The sequence below is a fragment of the Oncorhynchus nerka genome, linkage group LG7, assembly GCF_034236695.1.
Source record: "Oncorhynchus nerka isolate Pitt River linkage group LG7, Oner_Uvic_2.0, whole genome shotgun sequence".
Classification (NCBI taxonomy): Eukaryota; Metazoa; Chordata; class Actinopteri; order Salmoniformes; family Salmonidae; genus Oncorhynchus; species Oncorhynchus nerka.
In genome coordinates, this window is record NC_088402.1 from 72,797,964 (window position 1) to 72,819,571 (window position 21,608).

At 42.7% G+C, this 21,608-nt stretch overlaps 3 protein-coding genes across 7 annotated transcripts; 1 reads left to right on the forward strand and 2 right to left on the reverse strand.

The window, feature by feature from the left end:
* The first annotated feature begins 2,064 nt into the window (after positions 1–2,064).
* Positions 2,065–7,186, forward strand: LOC115132831 (probable G-protein coupled receptor 173). Its single transcript, XM_029665567.2, has 2 exons — positions 2,065–2,791; positions 4,075–7,186. The coding sequence occupies exon 2, from the start codon at positions 4,279–4,281 to the stop codon at positions 5,479–5,481; it is 1,203 nt and encodes a 400-aa protein (XP_029521427.1). The 5' UTR covers positions 2,065–2,791; positions 4,075–4,278; the 3' UTR covers positions 5,482–7,186.
* A 1,378-nt stretch (positions 7,187–8,564) lies between these two features.
* LOC115132329 (histone-lysine N-methyltransferase SUV39H1-like) lies at positions 8,565–13,840 on the reverse strand. 3 transcript variants are annotated; one of them, XM_065020799.1, is made up of 7 exons: positions 13,331–13,840; positions 12,811–12,963; positions 12,075–12,407; positions 10,084–10,410; positions 9,747–9,893; positions 9,474–9,603; positions 8,565–9,229 (listed from the first exon to the last, which is right to left on the reverse strand). In XM_065020799.1, the coding sequence occupies exons 2-7, from the start codon at positions 12,907–12,909 to the stop codon at positions 8,778–8,780; spliced, it is 1,488 nt and encodes a 495-aa protein (XP_064876871.1). In that variant the 5' UTR covers positions 12,910–12,963; positions 13,331–13,840; the 3' UTR covers positions 8,565–8,777. The 3 variants fall into 3 exon arrangements, with proteins under 3 accessions (XP_064876871.1, XP_029520743.1, XP_029520744.1); XM_029664883.2 differs by having other exon boundaries at positions 12,776–12,963; XM_029664884.2 differs by lacking the exons at positions 12,811–12,963; positions 13,331–13,840 and adding an exon at positions 12,569–12,749.
* Positions 13,841–13,932: 92 nt separating this feature from the next.
* On the reverse strand, positions 13,933–21,133 carry LOC115132330 (WD repeat-containing protein 13-like). 3 transcript variants are annotated; one of them, XM_029664886.2, is made up of 10 exons: positions 21,037–21,133; positions 20,448–20,542; positions 19,870–20,101; positions 19,432–19,541; positions 19,135–19,265; positions 18,730–19,037; positions 18,349–18,529; positions 18,075–18,216; positions 16,947–17,065; positions 13,933–14,791 (listed from the first exon to the last, which is right to left on the reverse strand). In XM_029664886.2, exons 2-10 carry the CDS (start codon positions 20,486–20,488, stop codon positions 14,607–14,609), a joined length of 1,449 nt encoding a protein of 482 aa, XP_029520746.1. In that variant the 5' UTR covers positions 20,489–20,542; positions 21,037–21,133; the 3' UTR covers positions 13,933–14,606. The 3 variants fall into 3 exon arrangements, with proteins under 3 accessions (XP_029520746.1, XP_029520748.1, XP_029520745.1); XM_029664888.2 differs by lacking the exon at positions 21,037–21,133 and adding an exon at positions 20,973–21,026; XM_029664885.2 differs by lacking the exon at positions 21,037–21,133 and adding an exon at positions 20,859–20,966.
* Between the last annotated feature and the right edge of the window lie 475 nt (positions 21,134–21,608).

Consider the following 21,608-nt stretch of genomic DNA (forward strand, 5'->3'; position numbering starts at 1 on the left):
GTTGGGCTTTGTAACAGTTTCTATGACACATAGGGTGTTCAGAATTGATTATGGTCACAATGTATTTCCACTCCGAAGTCCTGATGTTTGATCTTTCACACATACCGTGCCTTCGAAAAGTATTCAGACCCCTTAACTATTTCAAAAATGTTGTTACATTAAAGCCTTATTCTAAAATGTATTAAATCATTTTTCCCCCTCATCAATCTACACACAATACCCCATAATGACATCACAATACCCCATAATGACATCACAATACCCCATAATGACATCACAATACCCCATAATGACATCACAATACCCCATAATGACAAAGAAAAAACGTTTTTTTTTTTTTTTTTAAATGTTTGCACATTTATAAAATATCAAAAACTGAAATATAATATTTACATAAATATTCAGACCCTTTACTCAGTACTTTGTTGAAGCACCTTTGGCAGTGAATACAGCCAGGTAGTCTTCTTGGGTATGATGCCACAAGCTTGGCACACCTGTATTTGGGGAGTTTCTCCCATTCTTCTCTGCAGATCCTCTCAACCTCTGTCAGGTTGGATGGGGAGTGTTGCTGCACAGCTATTTTCAGATCTCTCCAGAGATGTTCAATCAGGTTCAAGTCCGGGCTCTGGCTGGGCTACTCAAGGACATTCAGAGACTTATACTGAAGCCACTCCTGCACTGTCTTGGCTGTGTGCTTGGGGTCGTTGTCCTGTTGGAAGGTGAACCTTCGGCCCAGTCTGAGGTCCTGAAGCGGTCTGGAGCAGGTTTTCATCAAGAATCTCTCTGTAATTTGCTCCATTCATATTTGCCTCGATCCTGACCAGTCTCCCAGTCCCAGCCGCTGAAAAACATCCCCACAGCATGATGCTGCCACCTATGCTTCACCGTAGTGATGGTGCCAGGTTTCCTCCAGACGTGACGCTTGGCATTCAGGCCAAAGAGTTCAATCTTGGTTTCATCAGACCAGATAATCTTGTTTCTCATAGTCTGAGAGTCTTTAGGTGCCTTTTGGCAAACTCCAAAAAGTGGCTTCCGTCTTGCTACTCTACCATAAATGCCTAATTGGTGGAGTGCTGCAGAGATGGTTGTCCTTCTGGAAGGTTCTCCCATCTCCACAGAGGAACTCTAGAGCTCTGTCAGAGTGACCATTGGGTTCTTGGTGCCCTCCCTGACCAAGGCCTTTCTCACCCGATTTCTCAGTTTGCCGGGCTACTCAATCCTGTCTCTGAGCTCTACAGACAATTCCTTCGACCTCATGACTTGGTTTTTGCTCTAACATTTACATTTACATTTAAGTCATTTAGCAGACGCTCTTATCCAGAGCGACTTACAAATTGGTGCGTTCACCTTATGACATCCAGTGGAACAGCCACTTTACAATAGTGCATCTAAATCTTTTAAGGGGGGTGAGAAGGATTACTTTATCCTATCCTAGGTATTCCTTAAAGAGGTGGGGTTTCAGGTGTCTCCGGAAGGTGGTGATTGACTCCGCTGTCCTAACATGCACTGTCACTGTGGGACCTTATTTAGACAGGTGTAAGCCTTTCCAAATCATGTCCAATCAATTGAATTTCCCACAGGTGGACTCCAATCAAGTTGTAGAAACATCTCAAGGATGATCAATGGGAACAGGATGAACCTGAGCTCAATTTCAAGTCTCGTAGCAGAGGGTCTGAATACTTATGTAAATAAGGTATTCATGTTTTGTACTTTTAATACATTTGCAAAAATGTCTAAAAAGCTCAATTTCGAGCCTCATAGCAAAAGGTCTGAATTCTTATGAAAATAATGTATTGCTGTTTTTTGTTTGTAATACATTTGCAAAAATTCCCCCAAAAATGTTTCCGTACAAGGGAAAATCATGAGTTGATAGGGATTAGCCCTCCATCCAAGAAATACCAAACATGCGTTAATCACTTTTTTTCAGGTGTTTATTTAAATGATTTTGAATTTATCGCGTTGTATTTCATAGATTTAGTTATGACCCTGACGCTCTCAGTCTCTCTCTCTTTCTCTCTCTGACGCTCTCTCTCCCCTACGAATAGAACCGACGAACTCCGCGAATAGGCGAGCAGCATCCACACAAGCAGCCATTTAATTAATTGGGATTACTTTAAAATCATTAATTTATTTAAATACTCAACCTTTTTTAGTTTGACCGTAATGTGATAGGAATTCCAATAATTATAATTTTCAATATGCCAAATCGAATGCGGTCCGCTAGAATAAGGCAGACAAATGCAATGTGGACCTTCACCTGACAAAAAAAAACAGACTGGCTACAAATGACGGGGTTAATAAATGCACAGCGTTCACTTCTAAATAATGAAAATAGAGATTCATCGAGGTTCTTTTGAAGACGGATGGATGGAAATGCATAAACAAGGAGCGTCAAGACGTTCGTCAAGTCTTAGATCTGACGATATAGAGGAAGATAGGTTGTATTGCAGGCTGCATAGAAGCTAGCCGCCTACGTGCTGTAACCTCTCCTAAATTGTCTTTAGACTCTATATTTACCTCGACGTGACAATACATCCGAAGATCGTACAAATGACATGGAATGATGGACACGAAAATTGGACACAACCTTTGTCTGTGTGAAACTTATGTTTAAGAGGCTCAGTGAACATTAGGCTACCTGTGGCCGAATCGTATCATCGCTCAGAGGACAGACATAGCCTATCTTGAGTGTGGTCGTTTCAATATTGACTGAAGAATGTGTTAATATCAGTGTCAGTGCCGCCTCTCTGACTGAGGTTTCCCGCATCTTTACAAATCCCAGAAATCGAAGGTAAGTTATTTCTGTATATGAATCAAATGACCAAATGGAAAATGATGATCCACCTGTTTATATCTCTTTCTCATGCTGGATGCTCACGGGGCATTACTTAAAACATATAAAAAGTCAACGCATTGATTAAGTGATTTGAGTTCATGCAGAAATATGTTTCTAATCAAAGCTAGTCATTAGTAGCAAGGCCTATGATTAAGATTGCATAAATCCACAGTCTTATTTGGGATGAAAGCAGTATTGCAATAATCTTCCATTTATTTAGGCCTCCCTGCAGACCCAGCTCCAACAACAGGTGCGTCCTTATCGTTATATGAGTTGCCTGGGCGCGGCGCTGTTCAGTGGCAGTGGTGCTGATAAATCTGCGATCAGTCCTTTGTTTTAGTTCGCGCTGGTGTGGCGCTGTCCATGGTGCTAAATGTTTGAGTGCTGGGCACAACAATGAATTCCCGAAGGTCAGTTAGTTAGATTTCTTAATTGTACCTGCGGCTTCTACAATTAAGTTACAACATGTTTGGGTAATGGTATTCTAATATGCAAAAAATAATCTAGTTTCCTCTTCAATGCAATGTAAACATTTCCTTGCTATATTGGTATTACGTTTAGGCCTACATTGTTCATGGCCTATGTATTCAAATATTAGGGTATCGTTTATATTCTATGAAGTCAACAGGTTAATCAATCACTCTCAGATATACTCATAGACCCACATCTGCTTCCCAACTCCTTTGTTCAGCTGTAGGCCCAAATGGTAACTTTATTTCCATTTTACAGTGTATTTTGAATCACATACAATCAATTTTAAGTACCCTTTTTTTTGGCACAAACACTATTTTCACATTTAGAATGTGAATTAGTTGCTCTATTGTGGTCTGTCTTATTGTACCTGGTTGATTGTCCTCTGCTCCATCCCCTATACACCCCCATGCATGCACTCAAACACCTACACTCCTGAACAAAGTATGTGAGCTGTTGTATCTTAGCAACAGGCAAGGTAATTATTGAGAGCGCCAAGGAGCGGGCATGCTGGAGAACTGCTGATTTGATCCCAGCAATAGAAAGACAGGAAGGTGGAGTTATCCTCACTGTTGCCCAACACACGTTTCTGGAAGCCATGTTTTAGTTTTCCTTGTTGTTTTTATGGATCCGAATCGGTCTGACAAAGGTATGAGCCAAGGCTGCCTGTTTTACAGATGATTGCTCTCTGGTAAATGTATAAATATGTTAGCTATGTCCTCCTGGAGTTAGTGTCAATGCACTGTCTTCTGTTTCTTTGTTCACAGGTGCTAAATGTAATGGAGACAAATGAGCCTGTTATCTAGAATGGATCCTCACATATCCCTGTAAGAGGCGGGACAAAGGAAGAAAACCCCAGGACGGACGATAGGAGGGCTGCCGTGCCATAGGCGGAAGAGTGGCGTCGGTCCGAGAGAGAGGGGGTAGAATCACCCTCGCACCCCTACCCCAAGAATCATAGAGTTGAAGGCATGTCTAACCAGACCCAGATCTTTGGCATAGATGGCCCAGGGAGCCTGCTGGCAGTGTTGGCCTCACAGAGGGCCAGTAGTATTAGCAGCACCAGCAGTGAAGGAATCTCAGCTGCGGCCGTGTCCACCTATGTCAAGTTGGTGTTCCTGGGCCTGATCCTCTGTGTCAGCCTAGCAGGCAACCTGCTGGTGTCTCTGCTGGTCCTCCGAGACCGGGCCCTTCACAAGGCCCCCTATTTCTTTCTGCTGGACCTTTGCCTAGCTGATGTCATCCGTTCTGCTGCCTGCTTCCCCTTCGTCCTGGTGTCTGTCCACAACAGCTCAGCATGGACCTACAGTGCCTTCAGCTGTAAGCTGGTGGCCTTCCTAGCTGTGCTCTTCTGTTTTCACGCTGCCTTCATGCTGTTCTGTGTGGCTGTGACCCGCTACCTGGCCATCACCCACCACCGCTTCTACGCCAAACGCATGACGGTCTGGACCTGCGCTGCCATCATCTGCATGGTCTGGACTTTGGCCATTGCCATGGCGTCTCCGCCTGTCTTTGACGTGGGTACGTACAAGTTCATTCAAGACGAGGACCAATGCATTTTCGAGCATCGCTACCTTAAGACCAATGACACTCTGGGCTTCATGCTCATGCTGGCCATAGTGGTCCTGGCCACTCACGGTTTCTACACCAAACTCCTGCTGTTTGAATACAAGCATCGCAAGATGAAGCCTGTCCAGCTAATGCCAGCCATCAGCCAGAACTGGACCTTCCACGGCCCGGGTGCCACGGGTCAGGCAGCAGCCAACTGGATCGTAGGCTTTGGCCGAGGCCCAATGCCCCCCACCCTGCTGGGCATCAGGCAGACTTTGCACAACCAGCAGCAGCAGCGCCTGCTGGGCATGGAGGAGGTCAGATCTGAGAGGAGGCTAGGCAGGATGTTCTACATCATCACCCTGCTCTTCCTGGTGCTCTGGGCTCCCTACATAGTGGCCTGTTTCTGGAGGGTGTTTGTCAAGTCCTGCTCCATCCCTCACAGGTACCTCTCCATCACAGTGTGGATGAGCTTCGCCCAAGCAGGAGTCAACCCTATCTTCTGCCTCCTGCTCAATGAGGACTTAAGGAAAGTGCTGAGGGCCCACCTGCCCAACTACAGCAGGACTAGACAACACCAACAGCTGCACCGCCATGAGCTGTTTGTGTTCACCATCACATGATGCACTACTATATCGTGTGATTGGGGTGTTTTGTTTGTATCATACAGAAATGCCTATCTGACCTTTTTTTGTAAAGAGAATGTTTATCAGACGCTACTATTTTTGCAAATGTATTACAACTTTGTTTCATTTGTAATGTGCAGATGATGTGTGTGTAGAGACATGCAGTATGAGAAGCAGGTTTGTAGTAATACTAGTAATGAACATTCTCAGTAGATTATCTCATTAACATGTTAAAACTGATTTTCTTTAGTTCAATAGAGGGGATTGCAACGTCACCATAAATAGCAGGATATACAGTGTACAAAACTTTTGAGTTGCACTCCCCCATATTACCCTCAGAACAGCTTCAATTCGTCAGGGCATGGACTCTACAGGGGGTCGAAAGTGTTCCACCGGTATGCTGGCCAATGTTGACTTCAATGCTTTCCACAGTTGTGTCAAGTTGGCTGGATGTCCTTTGGGTGGTGGACCATTCTTGATACACACGGGAATCCGTTGACCATAAAAAAAACAGCAGCGTTGCAGTTCTTGACACACACAAACTGGTGCGCCTGGCACTTACTACCATACCCCGTTCAAAAGGCACTTCAATCTTCTTTTTTTTTACTACCATACCCCTCAATGGCACACATACACAATCGAGGTCTCAATTGTCTCAAGGCTTAAAAATCCTTCTTTAACCTGTCTCCTCCACTTCATCTACCTTGATTGAAGAGGATTTAACAAGTGATATCAATAAGGGATCATTGCTTTCACATGTATTCAACCGGTCAGTCTAGGAAAACCTGCTCTTTCCATGATATGTTTTGTACACTCAGTGTAGGCTATGATCAACTGCAGTCTAGACTGGAAAGAATCTCATGTGCATTGGAACAAGATCCGTTTGATTTTGTAGTTTATTTTACCATCATGGAATGTTTGAAATTCAGTGTTAATTAGTTCTGACTTGAAACCTCTACAGGATCGGCGGGTCCCCCACGGGACGGTTGAGCTAACGTAGGCTAATGCAATTACCATCAGGTTGTAAGTAACAAGATTATTTCCCAGGACATAGACATATCTGATATTGGCAGAAAGCTTAAATTCTTGTTAATCTAACGGCACTGTGTAATTTACAGTAGCTATTACAGTGAAATAATACCATGCTATTGTTTGAGGAGAGAGCACAGTTATGAACTTGAAAATGTATTAATAAACCAATTAGGCACATTTGGGCAGTCTTGATACAAAAGTTTGAAAAGAAATGCAATGGTTCATTGGATCAGTCTAAAACTTTGCACGCACACACTGCTGCCATCTAGTGGCCAAAATCGACAAAAATTGCAGCTGGAATAATACATTAAGGCCTTTCTCTTGCATTTCAAAAGTGATGGTACAAACAAAATACAAAAAAAAGCATGTTTTTTTCTTCGTATTATCTTTTACCAGATCTAATGTGTTATAGTCCCCTACATGAATTTCACATTTCCACAAACAGTGTTTCCTTTCAAAAAGTATCAAGAATATGCATATCCTTGCTTCAGGTCCTGAGCTACAGGCAGTTAGATTTAGGTATGTCATTTTAGGCAAAAAAAACTAAAACTGAGAAGTGAACTGGGGTTGAAGATTAGGGGCCTGGCATTCTTTTGTAATATATTCTCTTGTAGAGCATTTGAAGTGGCAGTTGTTTTTCCACTCACCAATAAAGTCTACTTTTGATGCATTTTGATCTGGCTTCTGAGTGCTGACTTCAAGTTTCAATAGGACCCATATCCTTAGCAATTAAAGAAAGAAAAACAACTTGAGCTCAACATTCAGTGGGTATAATAAAATATTAATTTAGCTAGTTTTACTCTTAAAAATAAAAAGGACATTTATTTACAGAAAGATCTGGACCAAGATGAGTAGCATGCTCAATATACAGTGTAGCTTTGGCAACTGAATGACATCCTTTATGGAATGTCTGGTCAAATTACATGACTGGAACGCACACTGGGAAGAGTTCCGACAATTGGAATGTGGCCTTTGTAACATATTGCAACCTCAATGAGGGGCGGTAGCTCCATCCACCAATGAAGGAGGCCTCAGTGAGTGACAGGCCTACAGCGTATAATTGATGCCTTGTCAGCCTATTGCAACCCAGTCATAAAGCACTTTCCAAACTCTATCAATGGCTCCTGTTCCTAAGAAGCCGTGGGACACACCTTTTTAACTTTCACACGCCAGTGTTGTACAACACATGATTACATGAAAATGAAGAGTAGTTATTCAGCATGTATATGCATTGCTATATACACACTACCATTCAAAAAAAGTTTGGGGTCACTTATAAATATCCTTGTTTTTGAAAGAAATTCACATTTTGTCCATTAAAATAACATCAAATGGATCAGAAATACAGTGTAGACATGGTTAATGTTGTAAATGACTATTGTAGCTGGAAACGGCTGATTTTTTATGGAATATCTACATAGGTGTACACAGGCCCATTATCAGCAACCATCACTCCTGTATTCCAATGGGAGTAGTACACAGCGCTGTACGAGAGCTTCAGTTTCTTGGCAATTTCTCGTATGGAATAGCCTTAATTTCTCAGCACAAGAATGAACTGACGAGTTTCAGAAGAAAGTCCTTTGTTTCTGGACATTTTGAGCCTGTATTCGAACCCACAAATGCTGATGCTCCAGATACTCAACTAGTCTAAAGGAGGCCAGTTTTATGGCTTCTTTAATCAGCCCAACCACTTTCAGCTGTGCTAACATAATTGCAAAATGGTTTTCTAATGATCAATTAGCCTTTTAAATGATAAACTTGGATTAGCTAACACAACGCGTCATTGGAATACAGGAGTGATGGTTGCTGATAATGGGCCTCTGTAGATTTTCCATTACATTTTTTTTATATAAATCTGCCGTTTCCAGCTACAATAGTAATTTACAACATTAACAATCTCTACACTGTATTTCGGATCAATTTGATGTTATATAATGGACAAAAAGTGTTTTTCTTTCAAAAACAAGAACATTTCTAAGTGGCCCCAAACTTTTGAAAGGTAGTGTACATTCAATGAGATCGGATAGCAAACAAATTGGATTTGAGTGTTGTATACTTAAACCAAACAACTTTTATTTTATTTTTTTAAACATGTAAGAAACAAATAAAAGATGCCCCAAACACTAATGAATAGATTATGATCAAATAGGGCAAAATATTCACAGACATCATAGTATATATTTAAAATGCCAGAAATAAATGAATTGTCATGATGACAATCGTGGAAAAGTCAAATGTATAAATTTGTCCTTGCTGCAACTCTAAAACAAGTACCCCCTGCAATTGTCTGTCCCACACTTGCACTCCATGCGCGCTCGTTTTTTGGGTGTTCCAGCCATGAGAGGATCCTTTCTGGGTGATCCAATCATGAGAGGATCCTTTCTGGGTGATCCAATCATGAGAGGATCCTTTCTGGGTGATCCAATCATGAGAGGATCCTTTTTGGGTGATCCAATCATGAGAGGATCCTTTTTGGGTGATCCAATCATGAGAGGATCCTTTTTGGGTGATCCAATCATGAGAGGATCCTTTTTGGGTGATCCAATCATGAGAGGATCCTTTTTGGGTGATCCAATCATGAGAGGATCCTTTTTGGGTGATCCAGTCATGTGAACCTTCTTGGGTGATCCAGTCACGAGAGAAGCCTTTTTGGGTGAAATAGTCATGCTGAAATTAGAGTCCATCTTTGTACTCTCCACATCTATTGGATCAACTAGAAAAAGAACAGAAGACAGACCAAATTATAGATTGTGTTATCTTGAAACAGGTTGCTCTATGACCTAAATGGGTGGTCCTTAGTCTTACCCTGAGTCCTTTCCATCTGTTCTATATCAGGCATATGAATTCCTAATCCATTTTGTATCCTCTCAAAAATGCAGTTCTTCACTGTATTTCCATATCTTTAATTTCAGTGATCTTAGGATCTGTGGAGATATGATTTATCAGATGAAACCTACTCTGCATATTGTAGTCGAAGGTGAGCTCTTCCCCAGCGCTGATACCACGGTTTGAGAAGAAAGCCAGACGTGGCAGTCGCTCATCCAGGTTGTCTATGAATACGTTATACACCTGCAGGTTAGGGTTGCACTGTGGGATAGAGGTAGGAAAGGTGAAGATGATTTTTATTTTTATTTTAGGACACTCAAACATAGCCTTATCACAGAGAAATTCCAATCTAGCCTATGTACTTGTGCCTACAAACGGCAATAAATGGAACTTGAACTACTCACACTGTGGTTGACGAAGTGGGATACATTTCCATAGTGAGCAGCATCAATAGTGTACTCATCCTCCACATAGTCCAGGTCAAACAGGTACGTTGCTCCCTGTCTGTCATAGACCTGACCCCGCCTCTCTGCCTCCTCTGTAGTGATGATCTGGATGGAACACAGCACAGCCAATCACAAGAGAGAATCACCCTACACTATAACACAGCCAGGATACACCAAGTCCTGCATGAGATGAAATCTACGAGTTAGTATGTTGATGTTCGCTTGTCAAATGTTACTGATAATAGAAACCGAGCACCAAATATGTGGTCTCTATAATCAAAGTTGTCTTTTTTACCTCTCCAACATACTCCATGACAAAGGAATGCCTTCTGATACGCTCAGAGGTCCGTACTCCCCACCCCCGCCCGTTGTCTGTTTTGAAGATGCAGAGGATATGCTGGATCCCTCTCTGTACCACTCTGTTGGGGCAGTTTGGTCCACAGCGACACATATTGTTGCACTCATAGATGGGCTCCCCAGGCTTAACCTTCACCTGCCCACACTTGTTGTAGGCAAAGCCATGTCCCGATACTCCTGGGCAGCAACCACCCACAGGGTTCTCCAAACAGTTGGTACACTCACACCCCACTGCCATCGTCGTCATCGAAATGCCCTCACCCACCTAGGAAAAAAGCTTTGATTTCTATATACACTACCGGGCAAAAGTTTTAGAACACCTACTCATTCAAGGGTTTTTCTTTATTTAAAACTTTTTTCTACATTATAGAATAATAGTGAAGATATTTAAACTATTTAAACAAAAAACAAAAAATCAACATTTATTTTAGATTCTTCAAATAGCCATCCTTTGCCTTGGTGACAGCTTTGCACTCTTGGCATTCTCTCAACAAGCTTCACCTGGAATGCATTTCCAACAGTCTTGAAGGAGTTCCCACATATGCTGAGCACTTGTTGGCTGAATTTCCTGCACTCTGCGGTCCAACTAATCCCAAACCATCTCAATTTGGTTCAGGACGGGGGATTGTGGAAGCCAGGTCGTCTGATACAGCATGCCATCACTTTCCTTCTTGGTCAAATAGCCCTTACACAGCCCGGAGGTGTGTTGCGTCATTGTCCTGTTGAAAAACAAACGATAGTGGGACTAAGTGCAAACTAGATGGGATTGCGTCTCGCTGCAGAATGCTGTGGTAGTCATGCTGGTTAAGAGTGCCTTGAATTCTAAATAAATCAGACAGTGTCACCAGCAAAGCACCCCCACACAATCACACCTTCTCCTCCATGCTTCATGGTGGGAACTACACATGCGGCGATCATCCGTTCACCCATACCGCGTCTCACAAAGACATGGCAGTTGGAACCAAAAATCTCAAATTTGGACTCCAGACCAAAGAACAACATTTCCACCAGTCTAATGTCCATTGCTCATGTTAGTTGGCCCGAGCAAGTCTCTTCTTATTATTGGTGTCCTTTAGTAGTGGTGATTTCTTTGCAGCAATTTGACCATGAAGGCCTGATTCACACAGTCTCCTCTGAACAGTTGATGTTGGATGTGTCTGTTACTTGAAATCTGTGAAGCATGTATTTGGACTGCAATTTCAGAGGCTGGTAACTAATGAACTTATCCTCTGCAGCAGAGGTAACTTCCATTCCTGTGGTGATCCTCATGAGAACCAGTTTCATCACAGTGCTTGATGGTTTTTGCAACTGCACATGAAACTTTCAAAGTTCTTGACATTTTCCGGATTGACTGACATTCATGTCTTAAAGTAATGATGGACTGTCGTTTCTCTTTGCTTATTTGAGCTGTTCTTGTCATAATATGAACGTGGTCCAAATAGGGCTAGCTTCTGTATACACCCCCTACTTTGTCACAACACAACTGATTGGCTCAAACCCATTAAGAAGGAAAGAAAATCCACAAATGAACTTTTAAGAAAGCACACCTGTTAATTGAAATCCATTCCACGTGACTACCTCATGAAGCTGGTTAAGAGAATGCCAAGAGTGTGCAAAGCTGTCATCAAGGCAAAGGGGGGCTATTTAAAGAATCTCAAATAAACACTATTTTGGTTACTACATGATTCCATATGTGTTATTGCATAGTTTTGATGTCCTCACTATTATTCTACAATGTAGAAAATAGTAAAAAATAAATTTAAACCCTTGAATGAGTAGGTGTTCTAAAACTTTTGACCGGTAGCATATATTTTTATATTTGTACTCCATTGCTGATGCATAATACCGCAGGCATAAAGAGGGCAACATCACTACAGTTGAAACATGTCATTGATACAAAGTACTGGTGATATACAAGCCCTTGCACACCTTGTAGTTGTTGATGTAGGTGAAGTTATTCGGAGGGCCCTCCAGGTCCACACGGTTGCGGACCAGGATGCGTTTGGTGAGGCCTCCAACACTGTTGATCTGGGCCTCCCACCTCTGCAGGCTCTGCCTATGCCTGGCCCTCTGCTCCAGGTAAGAGGACAGCTCTGTTTCAAACCGGTTGGGGACTACAGTCTTTTTCTGTCTCTGCAGCTCCAGGAAGACATCGTCCCAGAACTGACGTAGAAGCTCCACACACCGCAGGTTTTTCCTCTGCTCCCAGGTGTTCATGTGATCTGGGTAACCCTTCCATTTAACCAAGTAGAACTCTAGCTCCTAGGAAGAAAAACAGCAGTTGAAAGGAGTCATACTGAACTCTGGCGCCCCTATGACAAGGTAGACAAAGATCACTTCAGACGTCCAATTGTACACAAGGCCAACAGAAATGTGACTTCCGGCTTTATCCCAACCCCTCCGAAAGACACACATACACATACAGGTTGGAGGTTGGAGCAGGGGAGCAGTTCTCTCTCTCTCTCAAGTACAGATGGATGCTTTCAGTGACAGCACCACATCAGTTAAGAACTGAAAAGAACAAGTTCATGTTGCCTGTGATGTCCGTCAGAGTATAGCACTGCAAGCTGGATCAATTGAATATCTAGCTACCAAAATCAATCCAAAGTTTAGCTAGAACTTGTTCTAACCTTTGGTACTCCTGTGGCATTGGCTGTCTTCCTACCAGGAACAAGTGTCCTCTTGTAGTCACACAGGTACTCCACCTCGAAGTTGTGCATTTGTTTCCTGATGACCCCCAGATCCAAGCACACAATCCCTTCATGACGACAGAGTGTCTGCAACTGGCTCGTTGTCACTTTACATACAACTTGGCAGCCTGCAGTGAGTGACAAGCCAGTTAATTAACGTTAGCTAATGTTACACAAAGAACACAACTGTGGTCGCTTCGATCAACAACTATCATAACTCCATTTAGTTATAAACATGTTCAACATTATGTATGTGCATAACGTTAAGTAGCAAGGTTGCTAACTATTTAAAATGTGATAGTAGATATAGTCACTATTGTTTATCAATGAAAATCAAACAATCAGCATGGCATAGCTACGACCACTGTGGTGCATCATCATTTCGCTAATCAACTCCGCGTTATATGGTATTTTTAAAAAAAAGCGTGATTGTCGTATAACCGCTATTGTTACGGAAGGAAAGTAAGCAAAATCCAACATTTTCCCTAGAATTACCTTTTAAATCTTCCGCCATGTTTACTCCACCGCCAAAATCCCAGGAAGTCTAGCTAGCCAATGGTTGGATCCGATTATAGAATGACAGGCAGCCCAAATGACCAATAGACTTCTAGCGCACGTGTGGAAAAACATAAACATTTATACTTTGCGACAGAGCAATAGTAATGGCGTCTTTTTTGTAGGCACTAACTCTGCCATGGTTCTTTGGACAAAGCCTATAGGAAAAGGTAGTTTTTGTAGGGTTTTAGGATAAACGCGGAAAATAAGGTCTATGGTAAAAACAGGCGTAGAGCGCTTTAACGTGTTGTTCCATTAGATCATCTTAATCAGCGAACGTCTTTTTTTTGTGAATTTTGAAGCATTTATGTAATCAGAAAAAGAACAAAGGCTTCATAATGGTCAGGGTAACTGATATCTAATAGAACAAAACGTGTAAGAGCTCCTAAACCTGTCTTAACTTCACACCTTATTTTCGGCGTTCTTCCCAAAACCCTATTCTTTCCCCCTTTGTAAAGGTTGTATGATCCAGAGTTAACTCATTTCCTTCTTTTTAAACTACAAGCTGGCTAGCTCTATTGTAACACTAACACTCAACTCTGTGAGATGTACAGTGGCTACTTTATTCAGTATGTGCATATCATAAATATATTATATTTCTTTGCAACCATAACATTAAAATGACACCACAGGCACATACAAACACACAAATTCTCACAAACACACAAGGTGTTCTTTTGAGTTTCCATCAAGTTTTTTTTTTTGTGTTAAATATATACACACACACAGTAGTTATTCCAATATGTCAGTACTGATTTCTATGATGGGTTCTTGATAGAAAGCCATGCACATCACAGTAGAACAATAAACATGGGAATGATTGAAGGAAAATGGGCAACTTTAAAGGAACAAAGCTGTCATTTAATACTACTGTATTGTATTTTGCTATATTAATGCTTTACAATAAGTAGTTAGCGCTATTACAGGTCCTACTTGACACATGCAAACCTTTCAGGACCCGCCGTGAGGAGCAGTGCTCCCTTTTACGTTGAAAACTTAGGCAGGGATTCAATTAGATCGCACTTTGTTGACTATATTTAAAAAGGCTATTTTCCTGCGTTCACGGGGACCACACTCACAGTAACCACTAAATCCCAGCCTTAAAAACACAGATATCCTTTCCCTGCCCCTTGTATTTAGCATTCTAGTGATTGGATGGTTCAAAGTGGTAGTTGCTTTTTTTTGTAGTGCATGGAAGGAAGCTTTTGGTGGTTGGTCACTTCTGCTCCCGCCTCCAGATGATAACCATGCCAGTGGAGTCTGCAGAAGCCAGCAAGCTCTCGTCACAGTTGAAGCTGACATCCAGCACTGGGCCACCGTGACCCTGCAGCTTGTTGACTATGGCCTTAGTGTTGCGTTCCACGTCGAAGAAGTAGACACAGGCATCCTCACTGCCAGTCACTGGGATACAGAGTGGAGAAAAGTCGTGGAAAGGAAGAGAAAAATAGGGAAGAGAGAATACTTGTGAAAACCAATCTGTTATAACCAAAGTTCCCTCTAAACTGCACGCTGGGTAGGCAAACTGTTGTGAATTTTGAACCATGTCATGTGTCTGAAGGTACAAACTCTGCCTTCCAGGCGGGCCCAGAGAGCAAATCAAGTGCACTATAGGCCTACCGCTGGCCAATCGGATGGTTCAGATTACCATGTCTGCAGTAACGTAGCAGGCATAAAAGAAAGCTACAGCAAAGTTGATACTGTGAGATTTCAAAACGTTAAAAGCCATGATTAGTGAGATACGGTCAACAAATACAGCAAAGAGCTCCTGTTTTTGTTTGCGAGTTCATTTTGAAGTTTGTATTCAACACTTTTATAAGCCATAAAATTATACGTTCTTCCCATTTCCACTCAGGGCTACAACAAGCAGTCCAGCAGTAACACTGGGCCAATTGTGCGTCTCCCTATCGGACTCCCAATCACGGCCGGTTGTGATACAGCCTGGAATCGTCTGTATCACCTTAGACCACTGCGCCACTCGGGAGTCCATCTTCCAATGAATGAGTAGGAAAACGTATCTATAGGCTTGCGTTGTTATTATTATTAGCGGCTTGGGTCTTTATTAATATCGAGGAACATTTCACTTTCTCTGTTCATGGAGTAACATGAATTTGTGCATGAGGCAGAAATAATGCAGTGCGACTCGAGTTTCCACATCAGCTGGAAGACGGTGTGCCTTTTTGGTCAATGTCAGTGGAGGAAAGGGAAAGAGGAGGGATGTTGAGAGGTGGACCCGCAGTCTGCTGCTCTCTCCCTCCGCTGAGACAGACCATCAGATGCAGGCACCATCAGCCCAGTAAAATTAAAATAAAAAGCAAATAATTTAAATGTATGCTCACTCAGCTGTGCCTCACAAGTAATACAACAGCAGATCTACTTTCGGAGTGATCATATAGCCTAGCTAAAAATATGGAAATATAATTTACAAAAATGTCCCGAACAACAATGCATTAGCCACTTTCAATGCAACATAACTAAACAAAACAAACCATGCAATACATTTTATTGTAGGAATAATGCATTGGGGTAGGACTCTATTGCACTGACACGCACTACTCAGCCTAAACGGCATAAACAACTAGAGCTGCAGTAGGCCTATATGCAAATAAACCATTGCCATATATGGATCTGTGCCATTTACTTTGAACTGAACTGTGTTTATAGCATGAGCGGTCATGAGTAGATGCGCTTGTTTAGAGATCAAAGCAAGAGGTGCATGGAGCCCTGTGTTCACATTTTGTTCATGTCCTTTGCTAGTTAGTGAATTATTAGCCCTGTTATAGATCATTTGTAGTCAGCAAAAGTGGAGTGATTGCTTCAAGAGAGCACAAAACATCTTTGAAAAGCCAGTCCGGTAAAGTGGCAGTGTTGTATTTTGAGACAGGGTTGAACAAGCTAAGTAGCCAATATGCAGAGGGTAGTATAATTTGTTTGATTCTCTGTAATAATGGTATGGGAATAATAATGCATTTTATTTTGTAAAGTGGTTTCTTGCATAAAAGAAAACATTTTCAGTCAGCTCCTTGTCTGAAGGACAAGTGGATTAACAGGTTACTGTCAAGCCCTGCATGTTTTTTTCAAGTCTCATGGGATGTAGGCCTACATTGAACACCACACATTGGCTGCTACTGTAGTCTGAATGATAGAACAGCAATTTCCATGTTAAAATGTTATGGGATGCATTTCCCCATTGTTTTTGATGGTATACATTATGATCAAATAGCCACAGTAACCTACATGGCCACTGTTCAAACTGTAACTTAAAGTGGGTACAGCCTCAATGTTCACAGTAAACGCATGCTGGAATTTGCACAGAATTCAGCAGACCTGAAATTTGCTCAGTGCCGAAACAAATTAGAGGGAACATTTGTTATAACTGATTGTTATGACCTGCTATAACTGAGTGAAGATGGTTACATATAGTAACTACACTATGGCTTCAGTGAGTTGACGTACTGGCAACCAGTACACAATCAATATTCTTAAGTGTGGTGCACTTTCATTTATCCCATTTATAGCAGATAGAGTGAAAGTCAGAGTAAGGCTGAAGGGCTCATACCAACACAGGCGCCCTGTCTGAAGGACATGAGAGGGCAGAAGATGCTGTGAAGGGGCTGAGAGCCATGCTTGATGGGGAAGCTCCTCTTAAGCTGCAGAGTGCCTTCATTATCCACCACTCTATAAAGACGAGAGGAACAGAGAACCAGTCAAACTCAACTCAGCATGCAATGTGCAGAGTGGATCATGCTCTCCTTGTTCAATCAACAGCACACAGTACATGAATGGTATAACATACACACATTCCAGGGCACGACACAGTAGTTAATCAAGCTATACTGAACAAAAATATAAACGTAACATGTAAATTGTTGGTCACATGTTTTATGAACTGAAATCAAATAACCCAGAAATGTTCCATATGCACAGAAAGCTTATTACTCTCAAATTTTGTGCAGAAATTTGTTTAAATCCCTGTTAGTGAGCATTTCTTTGCCAAGACAATCACAGGTGTGGCATATCAAGAAGCTAATTAAACAGCATGATTACAAAAGTGCACCTTGTGCTGGGGACAATAAAAGGCCACTCTAAAATGTGCAGTTTTGTCACACAACACAAAGCCACAGGTGTCTCAAGTTGAGGGAGCATGCAATTGGCATGCTGACCGCAGTAATGTCCAACAGAGCTGTTACCAGAGAATTTAATATGAATTTCTCTACCATAAGAGTCTCCAACTTCGTTTTAGAGAATTTTGCAGTACATCCAACCAGCCTCACAACCTCAAACCACGTGTAAACATGCCTGCCCAGGACCTCCACATCAGTCCTTTTCACCTGCGGGATCGTCTGATCAGCTACCCGGACTGCTGATGAAACTGAGGATTATATATGTCTGTAATAAAGCCCTTTAGTGGAGAAAACTCATTCTGATTGTCTAGGCCTTGCTCCCCAGTGGGTGGGCCTATGCACTCACAGGCCCATCCATGGCTGTGCCACTGCCCACTCATGTGAAATCTATACATTGGGACCTAATTAAATCATTTCAATTGACTGATTTCCTTATATGAACTGTTACTCAGTAAAGTCGTTGAAATTGTTGCATGTGGCATTTATATATTTTTGTTCAGTATATGTATAAGCATTTTGAGCATTATGGAGCACGATTAGCTCTCTGGCTCTCTCTGACAGACCTGTAGAGTAGCAGTTTGTTGACACAGGCATTGATCAGCAGGGAGGGGTCTCGAGCCTCTCTGCTGATCCAGGAGCGGGCAGATATGCTGCAGATTGGGCTGCCCTCACTCACCACAAGCCGCTTGGCTTTGGTCAGCTTCCCTATGAGTTGAAATTCAGAGTTGTCACACACACAACACTTGTCTGTCCCATACTTGTGGCCTAGCACTTTGGGTTTCATTAATACAATTATTATGAATTAATCAAAAGTAGGCATGTTTTTCCTCAGTATACCTGTGGCCATGTCAAACAGGAAGGAGAAGACGCTGCCCCTGTCGTCCCCAGCCCACAGGATCCTCCCAGGGGCATCAAAGGACATAGACAGTACCCGTCCCGTCAGCTTACTGGAACCCCCCTTCACCTTCTTCCCAGTGGAGATGTTCACCACCTGCAGGAGGTGCTTACTGTTCCCTACCTGAACAGAAGTCAGAGTGAGCATTGGTAAAGGTCAGGAAAGCCATAAGGAAGAGAGTTTGGTCATTGTAGGGACAGCTAGCATACCACTTAGAATAAAGCAATGTATTGGCCTTGGCCATGTATTCTAAGTGATATGCTAGTGTGGATATTGTGTGGGTATGAGTTAGAAACTTTGTCTGAGCTTCTACTAGGACTCACCACTGTGAGGTTGTTATTCATGGGCTGGAAGGTGCAGCAAAGCAGTTCGCTAGCTTCCGGGTCTCTGACCTCACGGATACACCTCCCATCTTCCGTGTTCCAAATACGCAGTGTTCCATCCTTTGATGTTGACACGATGACGTCGTTGCTAAGGGACCAAGCAAAGTCGGTGACGGGACCTGCATGACCCTTCAGGACGACCTTCACACTGGGCGGGGACGGGGACAGGATCATGATGGACAGGGTGCCGTCCAATGAGCAGCAGGCTAGGAGGTGCTTGTCATCATTAGCAAACTGCAGCCGTGGAACTAGAAAGGAGGGAACCCAACAAAATTTGAGAATAAGACACAAAAATACTCACTCCTTGCACTGATCTTGCCATCACATACTGTACTTTCCACTCACCTGCAGAGTCCACATGTTGGTCGAATATGTGGTGCATGCCAGCAAAAGCATAGTTCTCGCTCAGAGTGGTGTCCCCAGCCATGGCACGGCTAGCTTCCGCCACAGAGGTTGGCACCAAGGCACCTGGGGTCCTGCACACCCACATTTCCAATCAGGGAAAATAATTTATTACAAATCGGACCATCACTCAAGGAAATTCTGTGCTAATAAACATAAAAAAACAATGCAGTGTTTCAAAAGCAGAGACGAAAATATGAATGGGGTCAGTAGGGTTGAGCGAGAGGTTGCTGGGGTTACCTCTCATCATAGACTGCCCTGTTCATCTGGGCCTGAAGCTGGTAGGAGCCTCTGCTCACAGATCGACGGTGACCACGAGCCCCCTGAGCACGGGGGTCCTCCTCAAAATCCTGTCAAGAAAGAGGGAAGTAGAGAAGGAGAAATAGGGAGATAGAAAACCATAAGTAGTGTGAGGAACTTGCCGTCCATATAAAAAACAAATAATCTTAGCCAGAGACAAATGTAGGCCTATATGAACTCACCAACTCTTTGAAATCCATCTATTCCTCCCAACTAAAGTGGTCAGTTTAGTGTGCCTACTACGCATCCTTATTAGTGTCAGTTACACCATCTGTCTGCCTCCAACCATCTCAACTGACCTAATGTGTATTGACAGTAGCCTATTGTCTTTGTCTGTCTCTCTCTCTCTTTCCCTCTGCTCCTTGCTCTCAGTCTAACCTCCATGCGGTCCAGTGTGGTGCGGGAGCTGCGCACACTGCTGGCCCTGAAGCTGCTCTGCTCAGACAGGGGCCCGTAGCGCAGGGCTAGCAGCTGGCTGCGCAGCCTCAGGTAATGCCTGCGCAGCCCCGGCTCAAAGCCACACTTGGCGTTTTCCCTGAGTAGCTGGCTGCGCCGCCGGATGTATTGCGTGCGGAACTGTGGGAACGTAGGCGTGCGGTATGCATTGTACCTGTGAAAGGGATTGGGGGAAGTGAGAGAGAAACAATTCCTTAGATTTTTTTTGCCTGGACAGCAGACTGCTGTATAAGCTCTACATAACATGGAGTCATTCATTATTCAAGTATCACTTTTTACTAATACAAACAGCAGTTAAATTACAATCAAGGTGCTTGGCAAGCCTGGTTTAACCAGACTGACTTCTGCACTCACCATTGTTTCAGCAGCGGTCAGTCTGGTTTATCTAGGCTAGCCCTAGACAGCAATCAATGCAAGATGTGTATCAGTAAACGTATTTGTATCAGTACTGTGAGGCCACCAGGCAATGCCATGCCACCAGTTTATTGAATGAGACTTACCTTGCGTCCACTGCCAACACCTGCTGCCAAACTGCAGCCATTCCACAAACAGTCAAGGTAGAGGGGAAGCCACGGCCAGGGCAGATGTCAGCTATCTATAAACACATAAACAACATACCTATATAAATGGTAGGGGAGTAGGCTACACGATGGCTAATAATTTTCACCTCCAGAGTACAGACAGACGAGTTATTGGCTGGTACAAAACACTGCCAGCTAGATCGACATTAATCAAGCGATGAATGTCTCAAAGACAGTGGCAAAGAAAGCCTGCATTGGGTAGTGTAATGTGTTCAGAGGGTAGCTAGTTACTAAGTCATAGTCAACTAGCTAGCAACAGACGCCATCATCAGAGATGGAGCCTGCTAGCTTTGACAGTGAGAAAGAAAACGGCGTTAGCTAGCTAGCTACCTTGCTAGCCATGTCTTTGAGACATAATTGAACGCCCAGCTCTCAAATGTTACTTAGCAAACTGATTTTGTTTAATTCTCTAAATGCAATTCAAACCACGTCATTTTCCATTACGTGTGTAAATAAAGACGTCGAAGAAAACGTCAGCAACAGCTTATCTATCTATCTATCTACCTACCTTCCTTCCTTCCTTAGCTTCTTGCCATCGATGTCATTGGTCGAACTGTCAAATCATGACACTATTGATCCCGCCCACGTGCGCAGCTACGCTGACTTGTACAACATGTTTGATGCAGCTTTATGTTTAAACCTAATCAATATGATTTACAAATCAAATAATATGTACGTACACTAAAGATGTACGCAGAGTTTGTCCAGTCTTTGATGAGCCAGGAAACTATGGCAACTATGGCGTATTCCTGAAGAAAACACTGTCCCTGATAATGATAAACAACGACAATGAAATGTTGCAATGTAATGACGCTCTGTTGGAAACAGCCTAGCCAATGTTCACTCATATTAATAATTTAACGAAACACGGTTGAGGACATCAACTGCCTGGTTTAAATGTAGTTGCAACATTTAGAAACTTTTAGAAATCACATTTGGAAATAAAACAATATATTAAGGCAATCATCAGCTTTAAAAACGTCTTGCAAGATAGGCAAGAGAGATTATGCCAACTCATACCATACACAACTCACACACGCGCACATGCACGCGCGTATCCACACACACATATAGTCTATG

Bases quoted from the DNA above. Each gene is read 5' to 3' on its own strand.
- LOC115132831 (XM_029665567.2), top strand. From the start codon at position 4,279: ATGTCTAACCAGACCCAGATCTTTGGCATAGATGGCCCAGGGAGCCTG.
- LOC115132329 (XM_029664883.2), bottom strand. The intron at 9,894-10,083 runs GTAAAAAAGACA...TGTTCCATCCAG, and splicing joins TCATGGAGTATGTTGGAGAG to ATCATCACTACAGAGGAGGC. The intron at 9,604-9,746 runs GTGAGTAGTTCA...TCTATCCCACAG, and splicing joins CCCACTTCGTCAACCACAGT to TGCAACCCTAACCTGCAGGT.
- LOC115132330 (XM_029664885.2), bottom strand. The intron at 19,542-19,869 runs GTTAGACTGAGA...CTTTCTTGACAG, and splicing joins CCACACTGGACCGCATGGAG to GATTTTGAGGAGGACCCCCG. The intron at 19,266-19,431 runs GTAACCCCAGCA...GTGGGTGTGCAG, and splicing joins AGGGCAGTCTATGATGAGAG to GACCCCAGGTGCCTTGGTGC.